Below are 21,171 nucleotides of genomic sequence, written 5' to 3'. Positions count from 1 at the left end.
TACTGGAAAAATGGCATTTTCTGCAATTACATTTCTACTTTATGCCCACTGTTGCATTTTATTTTTCATAACACTACCCATTTAAGTGTTTTCATTCTGGTGTCTAATAAATAAATGCTTGCACAAATTCTAAGTTCCTTTCAGATTAATGGATATTTAGAAAGATTATGATGTGCATTATACTCGTATTTAAGGAAAGAATGCTGTGGTTAATCTATTGTATAGTTTTAAGGTATAATAATCACAAAAGCTGATTGCAAATAGTCAAGCTTAACTTGCAGTCTAGTCCAAAACAACTTGCTTCATAGGAAAATGAATCACAGCAGCATATAGAAGAGTTAGCTACAAGAACTCCACCACAGTAGTTGGATAGAAATGATACTCATATAAGGCAAATGTTAGAGAGCAAGCTGAAAATCTCTTGAGAGGGCTTAATATGGCAACAACTCCTGCTCTGTCCTTTCTAGTGGCAGAAACCCCATTAGTGGGGAAAAAGCAAGATGAACATGTTAACAGAGAAATACATAGAATGGCACAGTGGTTAGAGCTGTTCTTTGTGACCCTGAGTAAGTCATTTATTTATTCATTCAATTTTCTATACCGTTCTCCCAAGGTAGCTCAGAACAGTTTACATGAACTCCCTTATAGATCATGGTGAGCCCCTCAAAACCTACTATACCCACCTGTCTACCCCCCAATAGCCCTTTATGATGCAGGTACCACCTATATGGCAGTACAATAGGGTTTTGGTGGGTGCACATGTTTCACCATGAATGCAGTGGTTAGAATGGCTTATGGGCCTGGGTCCTCCTCTCTATGGTTCATTAGCCCACCCCAGACTACTTAAGCCACTTCTGTGCAGCTCTACTAGGCTTTCCTATGCCTGGTGCTGATGTTCTGGAGGCAGGTATGTACATTTTATTCCAATTTTTATGGCGGGAGGGGGGGAGGTTGTCAGTGATCACTGGGGGAGTGTGTGGGGGTCTGTACTTTGTCTGCAGTGGTTATCTGGTCAGTTTGGATACCTTCTGGGCACTTAGACCTGTTTTTAAGTCACCTAAGTCAGTGGTTCCAAACCCTGTCCTGGAGGACCACCAAACCAGTCGGGTTTTCAGGATAGCCCTAATAAATATGGATGAGCGAGATCTGCATATAATGCAGGTGCCAGGCATACAAATCTGCTCCATGCATATTCATTAGGGCTATCCTGAAAACCCAACTGGCTTAGTGGTCCTCCAGGACAGGGTTGGGAACCACTGACCTAAGTCACCACGTATAAGTTCCATCTAGGCAGTCTTGTTAAACTTTTGGTTATACTTTCAGTACAACTAAGTCTAGGTCAGCCTATGTCCCGCCCAAATCCTGCCCTCACCATTCCTCCTGGGCGTACAGCAGCACTGAAAAGGCCTAAGCTGTTTTTAGATACGTCTAAAACCCATTTTGATTATTGGTACTTGGACAACCAGTCTTTTAGATCATCCAAGTACCGATTTAGGTGGGTTTTTAGACTTTTTTTTTTTTTTTTTTAAATTATGAGCCCTATAGTGTTCATCTTTTGAAGCACCTCAAGCAATACTGTAGTGGAGTAAAACCTTATCAAATCCTCTATGGAAGTTATGATTTGTGTTGCTGGTTAACTCCAATAGCTGTCTTTTTTACAAAAATGTTTATAAGCTGTGCCGAAGCTTAATTTGAGCATATAGAAGTTTTAATGGTATGTGTTGAGAATAACTGTTCAGATTATGCAAATCCTTCCTTCTTTAAATGAATTCTTTAACTTGTTAAAGAAAATTCATACCAATTGGCTTGTTTTCTCCCCTGCCTGACAGCCACTTCAGTGCTACCACCTCCCCACCCAATGACTGGCACATTTGTCCCTACTCCTTACCAGCATAGTTCTTTTCTGGTCTGAAGCCGAGGCCAATGCTGTGTGTTGAGCCGGAGTGGGGCCTTGCGCATCTGCGCATGCTCAACGCCTCTGCTGGCTCCTATCCTTTCCAAGATTCTAGAATTCATCAACTGCAAACTAGAATGCAAACACACCTCCGACCACAAGAATGTAGGAATTCTTTTACAGGCCTCTCAACACTCAAACCGATTCCATCACCAAAACGATGGAAATAATAACAAATCTTACATGCCAACATGACAAACTAATCATTATCGGGGATATCAACCTCCCCCCTCAAATCTACAACCAATAAAGGCGTCGCCAAACTCAAGGCTCTACTTGAAGACTGCCAAATCACAATCATCCCCTCAGGTACTACACATGAAAAAGGCCACACTCTAGATTTGCTCACATCCACACTCTCAAATCTAACTAACAACGCCAAATGGTCCCCAGTCCCGTGGACGAACCACTATCTCCTGAAATTCCGCCTAAACCTTGATGACAAAGACCTGAACATCAAAATCACGAAGGACATAAGACTACTGAGCAAGAAAACGAAACCAGAGCTCTTCTGGAACAGTGACAGAGTTTCCCCCACCCCTTCCACGAGCAACACCACCACATCAATGATAAACAACTGGAACAACACCATAACCATAGACACCATAACTCCTCTACATCCGCGCAAAATAAAAACAGACTGGACCTCACTGTGGTTTACGGATTCATTAAGAGCAAACAACTATGCAGACGATTGGTGAGAAAATGGAGAAAGAGCAAAGCGCCGGAGAAGCAATAGATAAATATAAATTCAATATTTCTGAAGCCAAGAACATAAGAACATAAACATAAGAACAAAACAAAAGAATTGCCGCTGCTGGGTCAGACCAGTGGTCCATCGTGCCTAGCATTGCCCTAACTGAGACTAGCCCTACCTTCGTACGTTCTGGTTCAGCAGGAACTTGTCTAACTTTGTCTTGAATCCCTGGAGGGTGTTCTCCCCTATGACAGACTCCAGAAGAGCGTTCCAGTTTTCTACTACTCTCTGGGTGAAGAAGAACTTCTTTGTTTGTACAGAATCAATCCCCTTTCAATTTTAGAGAGTGCCCTCTCGTTCTCCCTACTTTGGAGAGGGTGAACAACCTGTCCTTATCTACTAAGTCTATTCCCTTCAATACCTTGAATGTTTTGATCATGTCCCCTGTCAATCTCCTCTGTTCGAGGGAGAAGAGGCCCAGTTTCTCTAATCTTTCGCTGTACGGCAACTCCTCCAGCCCCTTAACCATCTCAGTTGCTCTTCTCTGGACTCTTTCAAGTAGTACCATGTCCTTCTTCATGTACGGTGACCAGTGCTGGATACAGTACTCCAGGTGAGGGTGCACCATAGCCCGGTACAGTAGCATGATAACCTTCTACGATCTAATTAAGAATATAAGAAGTGCCTCTGCTGGGTCAGACCAGAGGTCCATCATGCCCAGCAGTCCACTCACGCGGGGGCCTACCAAGTCTAGGACCTGTATAGTAACCCTCTATCTATACTCTTCTATCCCTTTTCCTTCAGAAAAATGTCTTGAACTCCAATACCATACCTTGTCCTACCACGCCCTCTGGAAGCACATTCCAGGTGTCCACCACCCGTTGGTGAAGAAGAACTTCCTAGCATTGGTTCTGAATCTGTCCCCTTTTAAATTTTCCGAATGGCCTCTCGTTCTTGTAGTTTTCAAAAGTTAGTCCCTCTACACTTTCTCTATGCCCTTCAAGATCTTGTAAGTCTCTATCATGTCCCCTCTAAGTCACCGCTTCTCCAGGGAAAAGAGCCCCAGTTTCTCCAATCTTTCGGCGTATGAAAGGTTTTCCATATCTTTTATCAAACGTGCCACTCTCTTCTGAACACTCTCGAGTATCGCCATATCCTTCTTTAGGTATGGCGACCAATATTGGACGCAGTACTCCAGATTCGGGTGCACCATCGCCTGATACAACGGCAGGATAACTTCTTTTGTTCTGGTTGCAATACCCTTCTTGATTATACCTAGCATTCTATTCTCTTTCTTAGTGGCCGCTGCGCACTGTGCCGATGGCTTCATTGTCTTGTCGACTATTACCCCCAAGTCCCTTTCTTGGGTATTCTCACTCAATAACAGCCCTCCCATTGTGTAGCTGTATCTCGGGTTTCTGTTTCCTATGTGCAAGACTTTACATTTCTCTACATTGAATTTCATCTGTTCGTGATCCCCTTCTTAATCATTCCTAGCATTCTGTTCTCCCTTTTCGCCACCACCGCCACACATTGCATGGATGGCATCATCTACTTGTCGATCAGAGCTCCCAAGTCTATTTCTTGGGAGGTCTCTCCAAGTACCGCCCCAGACATCCTGTATTTGTGCATGAGATTTTTGTTACCTACATGCATCACTTTACACTTATCCACGTTGAACCTCATCTGCCATGTTGATGCCCATTCCTCGAGTCACAGGGCTCCCCGCTATCACCTTTCCTATTTAACATATTTATGAGCTCTCTCGGACACATCAAGCTAGAAGATGAAATCATACCGTCTTATGCAGATGACATTCTTCTCCTCATTCCCATAACCTGTAACCAACCAAACATCACAGAAAAAATCTCAAAGTAGCAGAAATCCAAACTTGGGCAACTGTCAACAAACCAAAACTAAATGCCACCAAAACCAAAGCCATCTGCCTCCACACCGTTCAGCAAAATGCCCTGACGAGTATCACCCTTCAATCTGGCATCACCCTCACAATGGAGAAATCCTCCAAAATGCTAGGCTGCATCCTAGATGACACTCTTATGATGAAAATACTGCTTTGATTAATCACCCATCAGCAATCTATCAATCTTTGTGATATTTCACTGGGATATAGTTGTGGGTCTTAGCGTTCACTATTAAGCACATATCATATTTTGTGTGTTTATTTTTTATATATACAAAGATTGATAGATTGCTGATGGGTGACTAATCAAAGCAGTATTTTCAGTATCACCCTTGTTTTGTCATTATAATTCCCTCTCATAATAAGTTTAACTCTAATGATGAAACCACAAATATCCAACCTCCGAAAAAAGACCATCTTCACCATGTGACAACTGAGACTCACTAAGCCATTCTTCCACATCACTTTGCTCTGGTCGTCCAGATGATAGTCTTGCCTCAACTAGACTACTGTAACTCCGCTTACTCGGGAATCAACACTACTCTAATCCACAGACTCCAGCTCATACAGAACACAGCTGTAAGACTCATATTCAACCTAAAGAAATATGAGTCGATCACAGCCCACATCAAAAAATTACACTGGTTACCCATACCATCGCGGATAAACTTCAAAATATCATGTAACAGACTTCACGGAAACTCAGCCGCCCCTCTCATCCAACTATTCACCTCTAGGAGAATCCTCAATAGAATACAAGTAAACATGCCATCCACAAAAAATCTCCACTACAGGAGAATCTTCCACTCCATGTTTACCTTCCTGGGAATAAAGACTTGGAACGACCTCCCAGTTGCAATCAGATTGGAAACAAGCTACACCTTATTCCGGAAGAAGCTGAAAACTCTTCTCTTTGACAATTAAATATTTATGCCCCCTCTTCCCCCCTCCTCTCTCTTGCCTTTCCCTCAGTCTTTCCCTGCCTTTCTCCCCTCTCTGTCCTTTCTATGTATGTCACCTAGAGTCTGCACAGGTTTGTGCGATACACAAATGGAAGATGAGATTAGATTAGACTAAGCATATTTTCCCACAGAAAATGGCTCTTATAAAATTCACAGATGCATATGTCTACAAGTATGAGTGACAACAAAAGCATACGTATATTTTTATGTGTATGAGTATATATATACAAGCAATCAATGGAGGAATAAATAACTATATTCTGTGATGAGAATCTTCAATAATTTTAAATAATCACAGCTCTAATTTATAAATAAATTATGACTTAATTAATATCCTTATTTAAATGTGAAGTGCTCAGACCTTATAACCAGTGTTTTTAGTGATGTCACTAAAACGGGGTTAACAAGGGGACCATCATCGCCTTCACCGTCCCCAAACCACCATTATTGTATAAACAAAACACTCCACGTGAATTGCTATTGTATATAATATACTTATCTTCGCCAGGTGGTTGTTGGTAATGTTAAACCTCGTTGACAAAATTTAAGAACCGTGTTATGTGAGCTTAAAAAATTTTTCTCTGTGTTTTTCTCTACTTATGGTCCCTGTCCCCCCGACCCAGGTTTCGTGTCTTCGTCAGGGAGGGACATTGATACTGAAAGAAATACATAAAAATGACATATGATTAACTCAACTATTGTTAAAAAAGGTCTAAATTAATTACAATGTAGTTACTTCTATTAAATCGTGAAAATGTTACCTATTTACATTCCTATTTACATACCTATTACTGGCTCACTGGGACTGGACCTAACCTGGTTAGGTCCAGTCCCAGTGAGCCAGTAATAGGTATGCAAATTTATTGAGTACATTGGTAACATTTTCACGATTTAATAGAAGTAACTACATTGTAATTAATTTAGACCTTTTTTAACAATAGTTGAGTTAATCATATGTCGTTTTTATGTATTTCTTTCAGTATCAATGTCCCTCCCTGACGAAGACACGAAACCTGGGTCGGGGGGACAGGGACCATAAGTAGAGAAAAACACAGAGAAAAATTTTTTAAGCTCACATAACACGGTTCTTAAATTTTGTCAACGAGGTTTAACATTACCAACAACCACCTGGCGAAGATAAGTATATTATATACAATAGCAATTCACGTGGAGTGTTTTGTTTATACAATAATGGTGGTTTGGGGACGGTGAAGGCGATGATGGTCCCCTTGTTAACCCCGTTTTAGTGACATCACTAAAAACACTGGTTATAAGGTCTGAGCACTTCACATTTAAATAAGGATATTAATTAAGTCATAATTTATTTATAAATTAGAGCTGTGATTATTTAAAATTATTGAGTATATATATATACACAAAGAAAGAGAGAGATTCTCAGGAAAGTAGTCTGGGCAGAATTGGAATGTACATGCAAACATTATGATATACGTGAATACATGTATAGAATGAAGAGACCAAAGGGTCATTCTTTGTGTGGTTATACTAGGTGATAGGTAGGTGGGTTGATGCAGTTGTACAGTATATATCAGTGATCTCAAACTCGCGACCCGGGGGCCACATGCAGCCCTCCAGATACTATTTTGAGGCCCTCAGTATGTTTATCATAATCACAAAAGTAAAATAAAACAGTTTCTTGATCATATGTCTCTTTAGAAATAACTGACAATATTATTATTATTAAGACTTAGCATAAAGGAAAGATTTATCAACTATAAAGAGTTTTACCTCATGCAAAATTGTCATTTGTTTAATAAGACATTAGCTATTTTTTTCTGAGGCCCTCCAAGTACCTATAAATCTAAAATGTGGCCCTGCAAAGTTTGAGACCATTGGTATATATGGTTGTTTTTAGAAAATGGTTATTATACATTATTGTTTTAGATAGTATTGGGTAGTTTAGTATTAGATAGTATTGGATAGGCTAGTTTCTTGCAAATACTTGTACAATGTATTTTTATTATATGAGAACTGAATATTGTTGTTAGTAAATCACACTTGAATCATGCAATTCAAGTTGAATAAATTAATTGAAATTGATTACATTTTATATAAGTTGATTATTCACTTTTTATTAGGCATGTGCGAGCAAACAAATGTTTTGTTTAATTTCCTGCACCAATTTGTGTGTGTTTTTTAATCATTTTTATTTATATGCAGTTTTAATAGAATTCACTACAGGTGTACTATCCTTAAAGAGCTACCTGTTGAAGCACTTCAAGTTAAACAATTTTTTATTGAACACACCAAAACAAAAGGACAATGAATACAGTAGAAGATACAGTTGTTCAAAGAGTATTATCCCCTGCTCCCAACAACCCATCCCCACCCCAGCCATCCCCCTATTCTCCCATACCCTACCCCACACAGCAAGAAACCAACCCTACAAAGAAGAAAAGAGCTACCAGAAGAACCCATCACAAGGTCTAAAGCAAAATGCGACAGGTACAATGAGAAAGTAACCAACAGTATAGAAACAATGTTGAAGCACTTTAATAGATGATTACTGAGCAACAGCAAAATAGGAAAATCACATTTCAGGGTTTTTCTTAGCGTTTAAGTTTAAAAACAATATGGAATGACACAGAAAATGGTTTTTAACATATCACATTCTTATATCTGTTAAGAACCTTACCTTGCCCTGTCCTTTCATCAGCACAATGTTTGAGATAATGGATGGCTGGGCCAGTCTCCAAGGTGACTCCACATGGGTTGTGCTCATTGAGCGCACTGATTTCCTTACAATATGGTATTCCTAAAAAAAAAAAAAAAGGTATTATAGAGTCAACAAATAGAAATGCTTCAATTTGTTAGTGTAAGGTTTTCATTCCTGTAGGTTAGACCTAGAGGCATACGTTTTTAGCAGTGCACCTAATTACAAGAATTATGCGACAATTTCAAGCACAAAAATATATTAATGAGCTTTTTCAAGTGCTATAAGGTTGTAAATTTACAATGTGCTAGAAGCAAAAATGAGCACATAAGTACAAGGTCTGTGAGATAAATGCAGGAGCATGTCAAGAATCTGATCTGCATCTACCACCAGTGTTGTATAGTAATTAAGTAAATGGAACTAGTTGTACTTGCTATCTAAAAAGAAGAAGTGAAGGACTTGAAAACCTTAATAAAGTATTTTACTCCTCACTGATTATTAATTAAACAGGAGCACTTAAAGATATATTAATGCTCATGAAAGAAAAAGCCTGTTTTAGGTGAGCCCATATGTCCCTACCTCCAAGGCATCATCAGCATAAAAAACTTTCGTGTTAGCATTAATAATTAAACTATCTCTATTATTTTGAAAGTTTATAACGCTGATTTCTCTTTAACATGCATTCTCAGGTTCAAAAATATGGTGTCAATGATCATTTCGTAACTATTCGTCACTGCCTCAGGACTTTAGAACCAATATTGCTGAGGCTAACCTAAAAGAGAACATAATATATTTCCCTGTAGGTTTTAAATACTGTTGCCTCATTCAATAAGAATATAATGTAGATACTCACTGTGTAGCAATCATAAGAACATAAGAAGTTGCCTCCGCTGAGGCAGACCAGAGGTCCATCTCGCCCAGCGGTCCGCTCCCGCGGCGGCCCATCAGGCTCATTGCCTGATCAGTGGTCCCTGGCTATTCCTATAACTTGCCTTTCACTCCTATCCCTGTACCTATCTCTACTCTTATCTGTACCCCTCAATCCCTTTGTCCTCTAGGAACCTATCTAAACCTTCTTTGAAGCCCTGTAACGTGCTCCTGCCTATCACAGCCTCCGGAAGCGCGTTCCATGTATCCACCACTCTCTGAGTGAAAAAGAACTTCCTAGCGTTTGTTCTAACCTGTCCCCTTTCAACTTCTCCGAGTGCCCCCTTGTACTTGTGGTTCCCCATAATTTGAAAAATCTGTCCCTGTCTACGTTTTCTATGCCCTTCATGATCTTGAAGGTTTCTATCATGTCTCCTCTAAGTCTCCGCTTCTCCAGGGAGAACAGCCCCAGCTCTTTCAGCCTGTCAGCATATGAGAGGTTTTCCATACCCTTTATTAGCTTTGTTGCTCTTATCTGGACTCCCTCAAGTACTGCCATGTCCTTCTTGAGGTACGGCGACCAGTACTGGACACAGTACTCCAGATGCGGGCGCACCATTGCACGATATAGTGGCAGGATGACTTCCTTCGTCCTGGTCCTACACTCTTCTTCCTTGGTGTTAACATTATGGTGTCTCAGCTTGTTTAGACATCTCATGGTAGCCAATCAAAACGTTCTTTTATCTGATTGGCTCCCAGAGTTTTTAAACAACCAATGGCTTTCGGGCATATTTTTTTCAATGCAGAACTTGTGTTAAATGTTCGCTTATACAATTATTACTGTTTTGTAAACAATATAAGACTTACTGGAAATGCTTTTTTTTTTTTTAGAAAAAGTAAAACCAATCAATGGTTTCTCCTCGTTAAAAAGCATCATGTATGCATGTAAATTAGGGAAATTCCTTTTCTTCAAATTCACTGAGCTTTGGAATAACCTCCCTGCCCTGCTGCTGAATCTAGGCTCATTCCAATTATTCCAAAAGCATCTGGCTTTTCTCCAAAACATAAAGCTATCTATTTAAAATGTAAAGGTAGTTATCCTCTTCATAACCCCTAATTTCTTATTATGTCCTTCCTTCATTTATTGAATTACCTGTAAACCGTGCCGAGTTCTATCTTTATGGAGATGATGCGGTATACAAACTTAGGGGCTCATAATCGAAAGAGAAAAACGTCCAAAAATCGGCCTAAGTCGGCATTTAGATGAACTTTTCTCAAAAACGTCCAAGTGCCAATAATAAAAACGGGTTTTGGACATATTTCTAAAAGACCTAGGCCTTCATAGTTCCGCTGAACGACCAAAGCTAAACGGGGCATTTCGGGAGGAGTATCGAGGGCAGCAGTTGGGCGGGACATGGGCCAGCTTAGACGTAGTTGTACAGCATGTTGAACCAAAAGTTATACAGCCCACGATCGACGGAACTTGGACATTTTGACTTAGACCATGTAAAACATGGTCTAGTCATAAAAACCCACCTAAACTCACCAGATAAGCACTGAAAACACATAACACAGACCCCCCAAACACTACTCCAGTGATCACCGACCCCCCCACCCCCATAAAAATATTAATCACACCTTTAAAATTCAGCCTCCAGACCATCATCACCTGGCTATACTCACGTGGATTAAAAACTGGCTGGAGCATAGGAAACAGAGAGTGGGGGGTAAATATGAATGTTTGAACTATCATGTTAAACAGAAAAAAACTATTCGCGTCCACCTTTGAATCCCTGGGCCCCAGAATCTGGAATAGCCTACTTGTATACTTACGTCAAGCTTCGTCCTATTACAGCTTCAGAAGATCATTAAAGACCTACCTTTTCTCCTCATAATGACTGATCTATACCCAACCCCCTATCTAGAATCTGCTTGCTAGTGTAATAACTGATCCCAATCTTATTGTAAGCCACAATGATTCCTTGGAGAAAATTGTGGGATATAAGAAACTATATGGTATGGTAAGGGATTGCAAATAAACATTTTAAGCCTGTAGTGTGTGAGGAGGAGGGGGAGAAGGGAGGTAGTCTAACTTGTACTTGTACTGATGTTCTTTCAATCAAAATAAAACTTGTGAGGCATGATGAGTTCTGCATTGTGCACAGAAATCCAAACATCAGCTTAATACCAGTAATATTTTAGTCCAGACAATAATTTTAGTTCTAATTATTCATGTGCAAAACTTATCAAGAACAGCCCTCGGAAAATCACACACAAATAACTTTGTGCTTTTCTCCCAATCATTTCCAGGAACCTTGAAACCTCTACAAGCAATCAACAGCATTAATCTATTATAGCACTTGGATTATTGCATTTCAGTGAGAAACCACAAATGAAACCTAAGATGCCAGACTTTGCATGCAATGCAATACCAGAGAAATAGAAAGCAAAAAAATGTCTTCCTGAACAATGCAAAATATAGACAGGGTATGTAAATTCTCAAAACGGCCACATTTCAATCACTAAATTAAAAATAAAATCATTTTTCCTGCCTTTGTTGTATGGTGCTTTTATTTTTCTAATCATCTTTTCCCAGTCTCTAGCTGCACTTCCTTCTGTCTATGCTCTTAACTATGTTTCCAGGGCCTTCTTATTAATTTGCTGTTTGTCATTTCTTCTTCACTTTCTGCCCTACATTCATATTTCATATTTCTATCTGCTTGTCACATAGCATCTGATTTAATATGTTTTAAACCTTTATAGCTGACCTGCATTGGATGCTCTATTTATGTGATAAAACTAACAGCCATTGAGGTAGGCATATTTAACTGTGTCATGCAGTCTCCTTTTTTCACCAGATTTCTTTCTGTATTACATTCACCTAGCCTTCTATTCCTTTCTGCCCTTCTTCTTTCCAGTTTCACTTTACTTTCAATCAGTATCTTTAAATGTATCATATTTTATTCTTTATTACTTGTGTACTCCTAATAGTTGTTTATCTGATTTATAAATGTCTAACAGTATGTTTAGTTACATCTTGTTTCAAAATTTCAGTGTATTGGTCCATTTGTCTTTGCAAATTGATTTTATTATTTTCTGTTTAATACATATATTTTCTTTGCTTGACGTGCTTTTATTAGTCATGATTTTATCAGTTTATATTACGTGTTTCATATTATTTTTATTGTTTTTAGAGTTCAATACGTTTTTATTGGTTTAAAAAAAATTCATACATCTATGACTCATCACAGTACAAAATAAAATAGACCATATGTATGATGATGTGAATTTTATTAGTTTATATTATGTGCTTCATATTATTTTTATTATTGTTTTTAACTTGTCATGGCTCAATAGACTCTTGACAAAGGCATAGATGCCGAAACCCTGTCGGTGTTGAGTCTTCAAGTCCTTGCACTGCTACTATCAATAAAGTAAACTTTGAACCTTACACCAGTGGCTGAATTATTGACATTTCATCCTCACGACTCCTTTGCTGGGCCTACATTCATCTTTGGCATTAACTTTTAACTTTCTTCTCAAATCTATTTACTTTTCCATGTCTTCCCTTCTCATCTATTCATGTGCACCATCTCCTCCCGCACTCTGCAGTCTTCCCTTCATGTGTACCGTCTCCTCCCTCTTTCTTTCCCGTATTTGCATTTGCATCTATCAATAAACATCATTTTTCCCTCTCTCTTCCCTTCCCCATCCATATCTGCATCATCTCTTCCCTTCCATCCCTGTGCACCATTTCTTCCCTTTCTCTCCCGTGGTCTGTCATAAGAATAGCCTTACTGGGTCAGACCAATGGACCATCTAACCCAGTATCCCAGAGGCAAATACAAGCCACAAGTACATGGCAAAAACCCAAATAATAGCAGCATTCCATGCCACTGATCCAGGGCAAGCAGTAGCTTCCCCCATATCTGTTTCAACAGCAGACTATGGACTTTTCCTCCAGGAACTTGTCCAAACCTTTTTTTAAAACAGCTACATTAACTGCACTTACCATGTCCATTGGCAACTCATTCCAGATATTAACTATTCTCTGAGTGAAAAATATTTCCTTCTATTGGTTTTAAAGTATTACTCTGTAACTTCATCGAGTGTCCCCTAGTCTTTGTAAATCTTGATGCAGTAAAAAAAATTGATCCACTTATACTTGTTATACACCACTCAGGATTTTGTTGACTTCAGTCATATCTCCCCTCAGCTGTCTCTTTTCCAAGCTGAAAAGCCCTAACCTCTTTAGTCTTTCCTCATACAAGAGGAGTTCCATCCTCTTTATCATCTTGGTCACTCTTCTTTGGACTTTTTCTAGTGCCACTATATTTTTTTGAGATAAGGAGACCAGAACTGAACACAATATTCAAGGTGAGGTCGCACCATTGAACGATACAGAGGCATTATAACATTCTTAGTCTTGTTTACCATTCCTTTTCTAATAATTCCTAGCATCAGTTTGCTCTTTTGGCCACCACCGCACATTGGGTGGAAGTTTTCAGTGTATTGTGCACGTTAACACCCAGATCTTTTTCTTGAGTGCTGACCTCCAAAGTGGACCATAACATCCAGTAACTATGATTTGGATTATTCTTCCCAATGTACATCACTTTGCATTTATTCACATGAAATCTCTGTCTTCCACTCCCCCTCTTATGGTCTATCATCTTTCTCCTCTCCTTCCCACAGATTGGCATCTCCCCTCCGTTTTCCTTTCCTCTCTCCTAGGCTGGAATTTCTGTCCCCCTCCTTCCTTTCCCAGGTCTGGCATGTCTCTCCTTCCCTCCCCCTGGTCTGACATTTCTCTCTTTCCCTTCCTGTGGTCTGGCATCTCTCTCATCTCCTTCCCACAGTCTGGCATCTCTCTCCTCTCCTTCCTGCAGTCTGCCATATCTCTCTCCCTTCTTTACCTTCCTTGGTCTGGCATCTCTCTCCTCTTCCTGTGATCTGGCATCTGTCCTCCTCTCTCTTCCCCCCTACCCCCCCCCAAGATCTGGCATCTCTTTCATTCCCTTTCCTACCCATTCCCACAGTCCAGCATATCGCTACTACCTTCTCCTTGTAATTCCATCCCTTTATCCCCAGGAGGATCTGGTATCTGTTCTTCTTGGTCCCAGAAGTGCTGCATGTTGTCACTCTTCAGGCTGCAGGCAGTGTGGGTACAGTAAACACACTGCCTTCAGCAGCCCTGGAAGCTTTCCCTCTGGTACATGGTTTGCACCATTGCTAGCATTTCCCTCCCTACATCCTTGTAGTCCAGCATCTGCTCCCTCTATCTTCCCTCCTCACCCTTGTAGCCTAACATCTCCCTGTCCCTTCCACTCCACTTCCCCAGCATCTTTCTGTATCTTCGCTCTCCCTTCCTGCCCCCTCCCCAATGGTCCAGCATTTCTCCTTTCTTCCCTCCCATTGTCCAGCATCTCTCCTTCACTCCATTCTGCCCCTAGATCCAACATCTACCTCTTTCTCCCCTCCCCCTTTGTGCATCTCTCCTTCCCTCTCCTTCAACCCAATGTGCAACATCTCTCCCTCTCTCTTCCCTCCCCCATCTGTGCCCTGAACTAACATCTCTCCATCTCTTCTTCCCTCTCCTTTGCATTATCTCCCCTACCCCTATCAATGTTTACCCCACTCTCATCTCTTCCCTCCTTCCATCCAACCTCCCTGATGCAAGTCTTGTTCCTTTCTTTCCTCCCTCACCATTTCTACCAGGGTGTGGCTGTAGTATTAAAACTGCAGGTGGCAGAGACTAAGGGAGGAAGGGAACAAAATCAGCACCCCTATGGGGTTCATCGATGGTGGGTGGGCCCAGGTCCATGTGTGGCAACTCTCCTGGAAATCTCTTTGGGAGCTGGAAAAAACCTCATTCTTTCCTACCCTCTACTGCTACTGGACACACCACCAATGCATCTTTAAAATGGGTGCTGAGATTTCATGTGGCAGCTTCACAATACTTCCACGAATCTCACAAGGCTGCAACATGAAGTTTCAGCAGCTATTTTGAAAAGGCATTAGTAGATGGTTCAGCGGCGACAGCGGGCAGGAAAAGAGTGAATTTCTTTGATGCCTCCAAAGAGACCATTAGGGTTCCTAAGGTAGGCCTGGGGAGAGTCAACTAAGGCTCAGTGATGGCCAACCTCCTTTTCACAAGGTTCTTTGTGCAATTTTGCCATGGTTAGATTAAAACCAACTAACTGGAAGATCAAATTCAGATATGGGGGAGACTGAGCAAAGAACTTGTAATGTTCCCAATGAAGATTTTTTTGTTTTGGAATATCACACCCATGTCTGGCATGTTTTCTTTAACTAGACGTAATGGCCCAGATTCTCTAACTGGTACCATTGTCAGTGGCCACCTTAAAAGTAGCTGCCGATCATGTGACAATCATGTGACAGCGCTGATTAGAGAATTGTGCCTCTGCAAAGTTAGGCACCAGAAACTTAGGCCAGGGTTTTCCAGGACTACATTTCCGGTGCCTACCATTGATGTGAATCATACCTCTGTAGATGCTTTATGGCGCCTAACTCCACTTCCAGCATTAGCCACACCTACAGTGGCGTTAGGCACTGTAAAGCGCCTATGGAAGTGCAGTTCTGGTGCTGATTTTTTAGATGCTGGTAGGTGCCTTGAAAATCAGCAAAAAATGTTGTTTAAATAGCACTTTTCACTGAGCTTAGGCACCTAAAAACACAGGCCAATATGTCTTAGAATTTGAAGTGGATTATATTAGAGGAGTAGGGATCTGGATTTATGAAAAACTCCTAAACCAGATATATGTCCAGAGAAAAGGGTTACATGTGTCTTAACTGTAAATTGTGACCAATTCCACTATGCTGTCACATGTTGTGACAAGGAAAAGCCCACAGACAGTAAAATACCTGAGCTGCAGGTTAAGCCAAACCTTGTCACTGTAAGAAAGCCCACTATCAATACCACACAAGGCTTTAGAAGTCAGAAAGGTGCCAGTGACAAAAGCATATTTGTACTTATGGGAGAAATCTGGGAAACAGCAGCTAATTCCAAAGCCCATAAACTCTAGTAAAGAGAAAGCACAGAGTGAGGGTGGGGTAGAAATGACTACACTTGATAACACAGAGGGGAAGCATTAGCAAAAGCAAGCAGGCTGATCAAGACTCAGCGATCAGAGCCCTAGCTTGTCCTGCAGGTGAAAGTAAAGTGAGAGTCCTGAATTTAGAGAAGGGAGACAGGACAGCAAAAGGAGAACAACAAGGCAGGCTGTTAGCAAACAGAGCAAGGTTCCCAGCTCAGCACTGAAACCTAAAAGTAAAAGCTCTTTGTCATCGGTAGGTCAAGCCACATGCAGGAGGAGAGCTGATCCAGGACAGCTGGCTGCAAACCTTTCCAAACTCAGGCTGCCAGAGAGGTCATATCAGAATCTAACCCAAGCAGTAGGGGAAGAGGTAGACCTTGCTTCTATAACTGGGGAGAGTGTTAATGAGACAGAGGGGGGATGTGTGCATGAGTGAAGGGGAATCTGATTTAATAAACCTGCAAAATACTGAGGAAATGCAGTGGGAGCCAGAGGCTGTAGTCTAAAGCTTACTTATGTCAGTAGAAGGAATTCTGCTGTAAGAACTACTGAGAAACAAACCTAACACATTTTCCAGACGTTTTCAGTTTCAAGCAATAGAGATTACTGTGTAGGAAGGGAACGCCTTTCTTCCTGATTAAAGCACAAGTCCAGCTGTGTTAAAGTCAGGAGATAAAAGCCTGCTGTGATCTGTTTCTATAACATATGACCATGGTGTGCTTAAAGACCACAGAGAATCCAGGATAACTAGGGTTACTTATAAAGAACCCAGATGAGAAACCATATTTGTGGAAGCTGTTGTATGAGCTGTGTTTACAACAGCTGGACGCTTGGATTGTGAGAAAGTGAATTCTGTTTTGTGGTTTGGATTTCATGAACTTGAAGTGACAACACCCATTGTTTTGTTTGGTTCACGTGTCCCTACAATTAGGGAAGGAATAAAGACGTTTTATATTTGCACCCAAAGTTTTGGCTTCATTTTTGAGTATTGCAATTATCATTCTGACCACTCCAGAGAACTGCTTGGCTGGGAACAGTGATGAGGATTGAGGCCTTACTGTGGACCTCAACTCCCCGCCACAATGTTATACTTCAAATATACATACATACAATACAATATGCACATTTACATTAAAAAGATGTTAATTGGGGGTAGTTTTATATGTTTTTCTTGTGATTGGAAAAAGTCTTGGTCTGTTGAAAATGATTAATAAAACTGATAAAGCATCTTTCCACATTAACTACTAACCTGTCTGGCTCCTGTTGAGTCTAGTTGCTGTGGTAAAGAATGCTTTCTCCATCCTCGGGAAAGTTTTCCTGGCATTTCATAAACTGGATCACCATTTTCCACAGTCAATTCATCATCCTCTCCAACAGATTCCAAACGGGGCCCACCACCTAACAAAAAAATAGCAAGGTAATGTAAGACACTATACATGGAGCATAGCAGCTATTCATGATGATGCCCCTAGACATCTGGCCAAGAAATGAGTATCCTATACTCTGAAGCAATCTGTCCTGAGGGGCTTACTGAAAGTCCCATCATTGAAAATGATGATCTAGAGCATTCAGGAAGCATCAGTCAAACATGCTTCCTGAAGTACACCTGCTAGATCATTACTGATCCCTGTCCCTTCCACTCCACTTCCCCAGCATCCCTTCCTTCCTCCTCCCTAGTGGTCCAGCATTTCTCCTTTCTTCCCTCACATCCATTGTCCAGCATTTCTCCCTCATTCCCTTCTTCATCTAGATCCAACATCTCCCTCTTTCTCCCCTCCCCCCTGTGCATCTCTCTTTCCCTTTCCTCCAACCCAATGTCCAACTTCTCTCCCTCTCTCTTCCCTCCTCCCCTCATCTTGTGCCCAGGTCTAACAAGACAAAGTTAGACAAGTTCCTGCTGAACCAGAATACGCAGGTAAGGCTAGTCTCTGTTAAGGCGCTGATCTTTTACCAGAGGGCCGCCACATGAGCAGACTACTGGGCACGATGGACCACTAGTCTGACCCAGCAGCGGCAATTCTTATGTTCTTAACATCTCTCCTTCCCTCCCTCTAGCAGTGTTCTCCTTACCCCTGTCAATGTTTTCCCCTTTCTCATCTCTTCCCTTCTGCCTTCCTTCCAACCTCCCTGCTGCAAGTTTTGTTCCTTTCTTCTCTCCCCTTACCATCTCTGCTGGGCCGTGGTTTTATTCTACAGCAAAGCCATAAAGTAAAGATACTGGATATATTGGGATAGGTGCATGGGTTTTCATTTACAGTCTCATTTTAGAAAGGACATCAAAGTTGAAATTGAGAAGTCCAGGTCAGGTCTGCTAACAGAGGCTGTTCTAAAATACAGGATGTTTGTGCACTGAGGACCATATTCCATATATGGTGCCCAAAACATAGGTGCAATTCTACAAGGTGTGCATACCTTTTACAGAATCATGCTAAGCACCTGTGCATCAAATAACATAGGTGTACCTATTTAGGCCAGCTAAAACCAACCTAAATGCTTGTGCCTAAGCTGTGAGCAGATTGGGCGTATTCTATAACAATGCACACAACTTTTCGAAATGCCCATGATCCTCCCATGCCCCTCCCCTGACTATGCCCCCTTTTCAAATTCATGTACTAGAACTGGTACATACTTTTTACAGAATCACACTTTCCAAGTTGTGTGTGTGTGATTTTTAATTAGTGCCAACTAGTGTCAATTACAAGGTGTTAATTGCCAATTATTGGTACTGATTAGATCAAATAATCAATTAAGCTGTGCACACCAATGTGCAAACACAATTTAAGATGCTATATAAAGAATTTGGGGGTGAGTGCGTGCAACACAAACATCCATTTTAGAAAAAAAATGTTTTAACATTTCAACGGGTTGAAAACCAGCATATAAACATGTTTATGCAGGCACATACATTTTAGAAATATAAAATTGTATTTTTATAGTGTTGTCACAGAGAATGATATCATTTGCCAGTTTGGCTTTGCAGGTGATTGAGGCAAACAGCGTGCAAGAATTTAAGAGCAAATGGGATGCCCATTTGGGATCCCTTAGAGGGTTAAGCCAAGTGAACCTGTCACCAGAAGTGGGATCCTTAGGATAGTAGACTTGGGGGTGGGTCAGTAGAATGGGCAGACCTGATGGGCTATGGCCCTTATCTGTCGTCATCTTCTATGTTTCTATGAGAACAAAAACCACTGGGGGATTAAGGGGGCAAGCTACCCTAGTCCTTCCACTGGAGTGCTGCACAACAGGAACAGATTGAGAAAACCTAAACGTGCTTGGTAGAAGATGTAAATCTTGGCATTGGGAGAATAAACATGTATTTTCTTGGCATGCCTTAGCCTTGCCCTAAACCATGCTCAACCGATTTGTGACCAAGGATGCCTAAAGTCTTCACTGCTTACCTCACGCTGTATGACCAACCCTTCTTATTGTAAACCCGCCCCTACAATGTAACCTTACTCTGTACAAATATTCATGTACTCAAAGACTTCATTGTTTTTTCGCTGAATGTCCAGCTCTTCTTTATTATAAACCGCCTCGAACTACTTTGGCTTTGGCGGTATATAAACAATAAATTATTATTATTATTATTTGCATGCACTTGGATTTTTAATGTGTATATCCTGGCTTTGTAAAATGGGATCTTAGATATTTAGGCAAGATAATGTTTAAGTGCCAGTTTATGCAAGTCTTAAATACCAACCGCTCTTCTAAAATGGCCACCTTAACTTTTCTTTGATAGCAATAAAGGATTAGGTTGAGATAGGTGAGGAATTAGGTAAAATGTTAAAGGTTTTACTATGGAGAGTGGGAAAGGGGAGATCCTGAATAGCGATTTCATTTGTGAACCTCTTCAATTGTTTTCGTTAACTTGTAGGTTGTATTATGAAAACTTGTATACATATCCACAGCAGGGGCAGACTCAGTCCATCAACATGGCATTTTCTGGTGAATAAAGTCAAGATACGTGTCTATTGGCTATGCATTTGGTTGGGCTCAATATTATAATACTGAGACTAGAAAAATGCATGTTTGCAGCATTGTAAGCACACATGGCTTCTTTGTTGCATTTTAGGCACAAATGGTGGATTCTGATGTTAAGACATAGATAAACCTATGGTTTCTGTTAATAAAGCTTTATTGTAAGTTTACTGCTGGATAACAATGTCACTCAATATTATTTCACAATCACATTTTCAAGGTGTAAGCATTAGGAAGAAAGGATGCAAGACCAACATCATTTTCCTTTATTGAGATAAGACTCAATTTTCTGTATAATGCCAACAATAACTGCTAGTATTAAAATGCATTTAGCAAAAATGTGTGTCAGATTTCAGATGCAAATGATGCAGAAAGCCCTATTACTGTTTACATTCGCTTGTTCACAATACTTCTTTTAAACATGTAATCGATAGCTCTACAGTACTGAGGTCTGAATATGCAAATATAGATGACTCACTAAGAGAATGGATAGAATCCCTCGCAAGAGAAGAAGCATAGTTGTAAGACTCTGGAGGTGGTGCCCTCGACTTCAGAGTTGAAGGCCTCAAAGAATCTTGAGGCCTGGAGAAGCGAGGCCTGTCTCGAGAAGAGGACCTGCGCCTTAATGGATGTCTCGACTGATGTGGAGAACTGTGCCTCGAGGTCCCCTGAGAGGAATGTCGAGGAGTCCTCGCCCTATGTCTCGGAAAGGGTGATGCCTTATGTGAGGAGGGAGGGCTGGAGTGTGGAGATCGAAGTCGAGACCCCAGTCCTTGTGTCGAGGTATCTTGAGGCATTTGCAAGGACTCGGCTCCTTGGACAGAGTGCGTAGACTCCAGACGAGACACTCACAAAGACTGGACTCCTTGCATAGAGTGTGTAGAAATCCTCTTGAAGCACCCTCAAGGACTCAACTCCTTACATAAAGTGTGTAGATTCAGCTCAAGTCAAGGTTGAAGGGTAGCACAGCGGGCACATGACTCTGGACGATGGTCAGGTCCCAAACACTGAACAAACCACCTATGTGGGTCAGTGAGGGAAATCGCACGCTGGCAACAGCTAC

General features: G+C 41.0%; 1 protein-coding gene across 7 annotated transcripts in view; it reads right to left on the bottom strand.

Moving 5' to 3' along the window:
• PDZD2 (PDZ domain containing 2) overlaps nucleotides 1-21,171 on the bottom strand; it is a 487,038-nt gene that overhangs the window by 141,674 nt on the left and 324,193 nt on the right. For all 7 annotated transcript variants that reach the window (XM_033933443.1, XM_033933453.1, XM_033933424.1 and 4 more), the window contains 2 exons: nucleotides 17,380-17,528; nucleotides 8,188-8,307 (listed from right to left, as the gene is read on the bottom strand). In XM_033933443.1, coding sequence (XP_033789334.1) covers nucleotides 8,188-8,307; nucleotides 17,380-17,528 — 269 coding nt within the window. The remainder of the gene's footprint in view (nucleotides 1-8,187; nucleotides 8,308-17,379; nucleotides 17,529-21,171) is intronic.

The sequence above is a fragment of the Geotrypetes seraphini genome, chromosome 1 (genome assembly GCF_902459505.1).
Source record: "Geotrypetes seraphini chromosome 1, aGeoSer1.1, whole genome shotgun sequence".
NCBI lineage: Eukaryota > Metazoa > Chordata > Amphibia > Gymnophiona > Dermophiidae > Geotrypetes > Geotrypetes seraphini.
This window is presented reverse-complemented; position numbering and strand designations above follow the sequence as displayed.